The following is a 7,887-nucleotide window of genomic DNA, read 5'->3' as shown; positions in this document are numbered from 1 at the left end:
CAATCTCGAGAAGGTGGTTACCAGTGAGGAGAAAGGGAGTAAGACAGTGAGATACTTCACCTGTAGCTAATAGTTTCTTTAAAAATTACATATCTAAGGGAAATCTGAGGGGCTTCCCTGGTGGTCCAGTGGCTAAGACTCCACGCTGCCAGTGCAGGAGACCTGGGTTCGATCCCTGGTCAGGGAACTGTACCCCATCTGCTGTAACTAAGAGTTTGCACGCTGCAACTGAAAGATCTTGCATGCCACAGCTAAGGTCGAAGATTCCCTGTGCTACAACCAAGACCTGATGTGGCCAGATAAATAAAACTAAATATTTTAAAAGCAAAGTTCTGAGGAAAGACTTTATTGAATATGATTTATTGTCAGGCACTATTCCAAGCCCTTTATATATATCTATGTAGGTTCACTTAATCCTCAATGAGAAATCAGTGCAGTGGGCATTAATGTTATCATCACCCTCCACTGAAGAGAAAACAGGCGCAGTGAATCAAGTAATTTGCCGAATACCAGGATCAGTCACATGACTCACAGGTGATAGGGATCTGAAGCCAGGAAGTCTGGCTCAGAGTCCACAAGTTTAACCTGTTCCTTAACCCTGCTGCCAGGCCTCCCTCTCTGAATCTCCAAGAGCAGGAAGGGTGAGCTCTCGGGGTCTCACAGCGTGGCCTGTGACACGCACAGTGTCAAGGGCAGAGTGGATCACAGGGCCTTCTCTGTCAGAATTCAGTCTATCTGGAGTCTCATCTGAATCTCTTCCCTTTGTGACTCAAAAAGGCACAAGGCGACCACGTCTATCCAGGGCTGCCTCCTTCACTTGCCTCTCCCTTCCTGAAAATACCTGTCCAGTTTTTCACTCTTCCCTCGCAGGAAGAGGGAAGACACTCCTCACCAATTCCTATCCCTCACCAATTCCTTCTTCAGCATCTGCCTGGAATAGGACACCATGTATCTCCTCCTGGTTCCTGACTTGGCAAACGGCACAGCAACGCCTTTGCCTTTCAAGGGAAGAACATCCCTCGCCAAGAATCCAGGTACGTTAGAAGCAAACTTTCCCTCAGTGCAAGGCGAGAGCTCCTCCGCATTCCTCATACCTGACAAGCTGTGGCTGGAAGCATCGTTCAGACAAATCTCATGTCATGATGGAGGATTCTGGAAGGAACAGAGGACAGTGGGAAGTCACTGGAATCTGGGGCTCTAACATTACTCAGGAATTATCTCAGTTCTCAGTTCAGTTCAGTGTTTCAGTCATGTCTGACTCTTTGCAACCCCATGGACTGCAGCACACCAGGCTTCCCTGTCCATCACCAACTCCCAGAGCTTGCTCAAACTCACATCCATCGAGCTGGTGATTCCATCCAGCCATCTCATCCTCTGTCATCCCCCTTTCTTTCTGCTTTCAATCTTTCCCAGCATCAGGGTCTTTTCCAATGAGACAGTTCTTCACATCCGGTGGCCAAAGGATTGGAGCTTCAGTTGCAGCATCAGTCCTTCCGATGAATATTCAGAACTGATCTCCTTTAGGATGGACTGGTTGGATCTCCTTGCTGTCCAAGGGACTCTCAAGAGTCTTCTCCAACACCACAGTTCAAAAGCATCAATTCTTTGGTGCTCAGCTTTATGGTCCAACTCTCACATCCATACATGACTACTGGAAAAACCATAGCTTTGACTATATATGGACCTTGTTGGTAAAGTAATGTCTCTGCTTTTGAATATGCTGTCTAGGTTGATCATAGCTTTTCTTCCAAGGAGCAAGTGTCTTTTAATTTCAAGCCTGCAGTCACCATCTGCAGTGATTTTGGAGCCCAAGAAAATAAAGTCTCTCACTGTTTCTATTGTTTGCCCATCTATTTGCCATGAAGTGATGGGACTGGATGCCATGATGCCACCAGGGAAGTGTCTTAATCCTCATGATTACCACAAGTAACCCGGAGGAACTTCACACCCACTCCTTACATGAGGCTGAGGCTCAAAGGACCACTGCCAGAGTCATGGGGCTGTCTTAGAATGGGAAGTTTCTGGGCCGGGGGAGGGGCACCCAGCGCCTCAGCCTGTGGATCACTCTGAGGCTTAGCAACCTTCAGGAGCTCCTGGAGCATAGGTACATGGCACTATCCTATAAATCTTGTTAAGTCAGCAAGTCAGGAACACTCAGTGTTGGGCTGCACCCCACAGGCCTGCAAGCCCTGTACTTACCCAGCCTCAAGACAAAAACAATAAAATTTTACAGTCTGTTAATTAAAAAAAAAAAATTGGCTGCATTGTGCTGCATGTGGAATCTTAGTTCCCCAACCAGGGATCAAGCCTGCACCCCTTGCAGAGGAAACGTGGATTCTTAACCACTGGACTGCAAGGGAAGTCCCTAAAACGCTACAGTCTTGAGGGCCGATCAAGATTTTAGAAGTCATCAGCTGCAGCCTCTCTCTCCCAATGCAAGGGTCTTCCGTGTTGTCCCTGATTCACCACTTTTAACTGGGTTGGGTTGCAGGGGGGGCGGGGTTGTGTTCTTTGGATACTTGGTGAAACATCCCATTCTACTGATGGAGCATTTTCATTAAAGAGGTCTTTTACCTCGATCCAGAATTTGATTTCCATCTACCCTATCCCCTGCTTCCCCTCCTCCCTTCCTTTAAACCACACATACTTAATCTCTGGGTACTTCTGATTGATGACCTTTCAAATATTTGAGAGTAGTAGTTAGTATTCCTTGCTTTTGCTTCTCCATGTGAAACTCCGCCCTCCATGATGCTTCAGTGTTTCCGCACAGATTATGGCTTTCAGATCCTTCACCACCCGGCTGGTTCCCCGGAGTCCTTCAGAGAACTCGTGTCGGTGCGTGACTGGGTCTGGAGGATGCGAATGGATATGACCTCACATTCATCTCTCCATTACCTTTCATTTTCCTTTCTATCAATATTTGTTCTCCTTCCTATTTAAAGATGCTTGTCCTTCATAAGGGAATGAGAAAAACTGGAGTCCACTGATTTCTACCTTCTGTCAATCTATCATTCTTCCCAAACATAGCTTTAAACTGAATTCTCAACAGGGGTGATAGGACCTCTAAGGTGGCAAAGATTGGTTCATGAGGGCAAAAAGAAGGTCTAAAATATTAAAGTGGTTTTGTGGTCTTCCAAAGCAAAATCCTACTTGACAAAATCTTATTTCTGGGTATCTTAATTTCTCTTGTTGCGGAGAATTTGAAGTTAGTATTTCTCTCTGGGGGGGATTGCTAATGAAAAATCAGTTGGAAACACTTCTTTAAGCCAAAGTATACTTACCGAAGTGCTCAAATGTTTTTAGCATATAAAGAAGTCCCAATCTCATGAGAATCTGGCCTTCTTGATTCTCTTCTTACATGTCTATTCCCTGCAGTGTGTTCCTTTTTCCCACTAGTGTTCACACGAATGGCCTTGGGCAAGTCTGGGAAAAGCTGGCCTTAGCCAGTTACACAAGGTTCTTTACTGCAGGGCTTCTCCATGCACCTCTACATGTAGGCACACTCGTTTCTTTCTCAAAACCACCCTGGGAAGGAGCATGGCCCCTGTCCTGTGTCACAGTCTGTGGAATAGGTTATGAATTGCTCAAGGTTCCATGGCCAGGAAGCGGTGAAGACTAGGCGCATGAGTGCTGGGCCGATCCTACCTTTGAAGTTCACATAAAACCCTCAACAAAATAGTTATTAGTATCATTTATTTAAGGCTTCCCTCATGGCTCAGATGATAAAGAATATGCCTGCAATGCAAGAGATCCAGGTTTGATCCCTGGGTTGGGAAGATCCCTTAGAGAAGGGAAAGTCTTCCCACTCCAGTATTCTGGCCTGGATAATTCCATGGACAGAGGAGTCTGGTGGGCTATAGTCCATGGGATCGCAAAGAGTCAGACATGACTGAGCAATTAACATCACATCATTTATTTACTGTTAATGAACTTTAGGAGCTTCCCAGCTGGTGCTAGTGGTAAAGAGCCTACCTGCCGATTCAGGGGACATAAGAGATGCAGGTTTGATCCCTGGGTTGGGAAGATCCCTGGAGTAGGAAATGGCAACCCATTCCAGTTTTCTTGCCTGGAGAATACCATGGACAGAGGAGCCTGGTGGGCTACAGTCCAGGGGGTTTCAGAGAATCGAACACCTCGGAGCACGCATGCACAGTGAACTTTACAGCCTGTGGCAGCTCCTGGGAAGAATCCCAAGCAGTCCTGGTGCAGGTCGCTCACTAATTTTCCTGTGTGCTGGTTGGAGACGGTAGTAGGTGAGAGACTCCAACCTTCCACAAAGTCCATCAATACTTCAATGACTGCCCACCTGTTGGCTGTCCCCCTGTTCCTGTCTTGGTTTGTAACTACTCAATAAGCCCTCCTTGCTCCCTTGTTCCTTTTCCCAGCCTCTGGTTGGAAATCACTGGAATTGGGCTACTTTGGCTCCTCTCCAAAGGGCCTGCAGAAGTGAGCCAGTGTGACCAGCACATTGCTTTAAATGCTAGACTGGATCTGGCCCCCAAGACCTTGAACTTGGAAGGCACCCAGTCCAGTGCCTCACAAACACAGGGCTCCGAAAAATTTTCTCATTTTCATCCTCATGCTCCTTTCTTGTCTAAATTACCCCTCTGATATCCCAAAGCGGAGTACAGGGCTTTCCTGTAACCTTACCTGCAACCTCACACCTAGCCTTGAGAGGGGTGCCTCTTCAGGCAAGTGGCCCTTGCTGCTGCTGCTAAGTCGCTTCAGTCGTGTCCAGCTCTATGCAACCCTAGAGACGGCAGCCCACCAGGCTCCCCCATCCCTGGGATTCTCCAGGCAGGAACACTGGAGTGGGTTGCCATTTCCTTCTCCAAAGTGGCCCTTAGGTAAGGTAATTATGTGTGTGCCCCACCCCACCCTACATGTCATACGAAAACCACTTTGGAACTCTGAGATGCGGGGGCAAAGAAAACAGCGATAGTCCAGGAAAAGGATTTTTATTTTATTCAAAAATTATTTACAATGTATTGAGCCTTCATAAATACTTTATTTCAAAGTCCTCTTTTTTTTTAACCTGAAGAAAATCTTGGGATGGGGCAGGGTAAAGGGGGAGGAGTGGTGACAGGCTTCTTAGGGATTGTGCAAAGAGACAAGTGTGAAGCAGCAGCAGTGGCCTAAGCGGTAATGAAGGGAAGACCAGCCAGGCAGAACCCTTGGGTCAGTGGCCAGCTGGGCAAGAAGACTGCGTGACTGCAGACCTTGTTTGGAACAGCACTCACCAGTTTGGGTCAGAGGCACCCAGCACCGAGGGCTGACACTTTGGCTGTTTCTACCAGGCAAGGGTAGGTGTTGGGGGTGGGTGGTAGCTGTGAGTTATCTACGAGAAGTCATGCACTGCTGAGCCTCAGGCAGGGCCAGGCAAAGGATGCGAAGTCAGTAATACACTGCTGAGAAAGGCAAAGTCCACTGCCACATGCTGTGCCCCTAGACACCTGCTGGGGTTTGGTGGGGACTAAGTTACGTGGGTGTACGCTGTACAATACCATAGGGTATGCCAAGGACTTCTGACGAGTACCACTTGGTGGGTGCCAGCTTTCGCCATCGAGTTGATGGACACTTGGGAAGACCATTTACAACTAAAAATCTGTCTCAAACTACCCAGTATTCACTTCATTCTGCATTGCAGAAACTCTGGGCTGAAAGTTCCACTAGTTAAAATAGTGGATTTTAATACTTTGCGGGTCTGAGAACTTTGAGAACCGTAGGAAAGCTTTAGCCCTCTGGAAAACACACATAAGAAGGCAGACACTAAATTCTGACAGTTAGGGGTTTCATAGACCCTCTGAAGTCCAACAATGGACCCCCTGGAGTGACAGACCCCAAGTTAAGAACCCCTGAGGTAAATGTTCCCGTGGGTAAGCATTTTCTTTCGAGATGCAAATAACCCAGAGGAATTATCAGTCTCTCCACCCTCTATGTGATTATTGATTGAATGGGTATAGGGAGGTGGGAGTAATGGTTTTGGAGGAAAATGAGGGAAGCCTGAGAATTACATCCCCAGAGAAAAGTTAGGGAATGGTTTTGAGATGAGCACTGGATCACTGGATCCCTGGTCGACGGAACCCAATGGGTGGGATATACATCAGAAAGGGATGCAGGTGTCCCAAAGACAACCTTCACTTCCTTCCACATTTTCATAAGGCTGGCTCTGTGGTTTCTGATCAGTTTACTCTTCAAGCAGGTCTGTGCAGTCATTCTGCCATCTGGTGGCTACGCTTGGAATTGCACCTGTCCCAAGTGAAGTGAAGTGGGGCTCAAGTTGCTTAGTCGCATTGGATTCTTTGCGACCCCATGGACTACACAGTCCATGAAATTCTCCAGGCAAGAATACTGGAGTGAGTATCCTTTCCCTTCTCTAGGGGATCTTCCTAACCCAGGAATCGAACCCAGGTCTCCTGCATTGCAGGCATATCTTTACCAGCTGAGCCACAAGGGAAGCCCAACATCAGGTGAAAATGGTGTTGAATGTACCAGCTCTCTCTGGTTCTTTATTCAGAGATCTGGTACATTCTCAGAATAAAGTACACTCAGCTGACTTGATGGAGTGGAGAAAAGGGTGGGGGTGGGGGAATGGACAAAAAAAGAAGAGTGATTCTTCAATGTTCCAGTGTAATACACACTGAAACCACATAGAGCTTGCATCCTTCTTGGCTGACCTGGGCACTCTTTGGTTTATCATGGCTAAAACTTTTCCATATATATATATATATTTTTTTTTTTTTTAATTTAAAACCTGAAGTTCCATCTCTGGCTCCCAAATGGGTTTCTCTTCTTCTTGCTCCTCCTCTTCCAGAGCAGGTTTACTGATGGACTGATGACTACTAATCAGGAGCCAAAACAGATGTGTCCCTGGGAAATAAGAGTGACTTGAGGTTCCACCTTACATTCTTTCCATTCCAGCTGAGACACAACTCCCAGGCTGCTGCTCTTCTAACAGGAAACTGGTCACCAACAGTTTTCTGTCCTGTGACGTCACATGGCAACATGACTAAGTCCCGCTGCTCTAGTGTTCTGCAGAAATTCTTGGTGCGTCTCCCGAACTAACCCTCTTGCCTGCCGCACCAGCCTCCTTTGTTCTACCTGCCAGTGGCACCTTTTGATCTAAGGGACGCATGAAATATGGTGCCAAGGGGCACCAAGGAACAGGAAGTGCATCAGGGGTCCTAGAGTGGCGTTGTCAGCCTGGGGTCATTTCTTCTGCAGTCCCAGACTGTGCTGTGCACGAGATCACTTCTAGCATGTTCCACTGAGGCAGCTCCTTCCGTCACGGCCACCGCAAGGCTCTGAGTCAAACTGGAGGCGATGAGAGAAAATCTGCCACACTGACGGCGAGGGGTGAAGAGGTGGTAAAGAAAGCAGTTCGCTCTGTCACCAGTGGGAGGCCTTGGGGAGAAGCAGACGATGGGAGGATGGGTTCTCCCCAGAGCTCTGGAATCTCACGCCCCCAGTGGATGCCAACAGCCCTGTCATGTGATGAGAGGCGTTAAGTTGGAGTTCTCCTCAGAGGTTCTCTCTCCATCTGGTGACCTCTTCCTTTTTCGACCACCTGAAAAACAATTTCTAAGGGTCAATCTGTAAGGCTGAGAGAACAAGAGTACTCTCTCGGGGGCCCAAGCGCTCTTCAGAATAGAAGCAGGAATGGAGACAAAGCCCTCGATAGGCTGGCAGTAGTCTGCATCGTCTCCAGGTGCTAATATCAGCATATGCACATCTTGAAGGATTAGAATGCACTTTTCACCTGAGATGACATCTCCAAAAGCCACACGTCCAGACTAGTGCCAATACATCGGAGATTTCCTGGACGGGATTGAGCGAAGCCCACACGGTGTCCCAGGAGCATGCCTCCTCATCCCCAGCTCAAGTGGT

General features: G+C 47.7%; 1 protein-coding gene across 2 annotated transcripts in view; it reads right to left on the bottom strand.

The window, feature by feature from the left end:
• Positions 1-6,730: 6,730 nt before the first annotated feature.
• Positions 6,731-7,887, bottom strand: part of CNNM1 (cyclin and CBS domain divalent metal cation transport mediator 1) — a 67,398-nt gene continuing 66,241 nt past the window's right edge. For both annotated transcript variants that reach the window (XM_069566718.1, XM_069566719.1), the window contains one exon: positions 6,731-7,567. In XM_069566718.1, coding sequence (XP_069422819.1) covers positions 7,488-7,567 — 80 coding nt within the window. In that variant the 3' untranslated portion in view covers positions 6,731-7,487. The remainder of the gene's footprint in view (positions 7,568-7,887) is intronic.

Source organism: Ovis canadensis, chromosome 22, assembly GCF_042477335.2.
Source record: "Ovis canadensis isolate MfBH-ARS-UI-01 breed Bighorn chromosome 22, ARS-UI_OviCan_v2, whole genome shotgun sequence".
In the NCBI taxonomy this organism is placed as follows: Eukaryota; Metazoa; Chordata; class Mammalia; order Artiodactyla; family Bovidae; genus Ovis; species Ovis canadensis.
The sequence above is the reverse complement of the archived record's forward strand: the minus strand, read 5'-3'. Positions and strand labels throughout refer to the sequence as shown.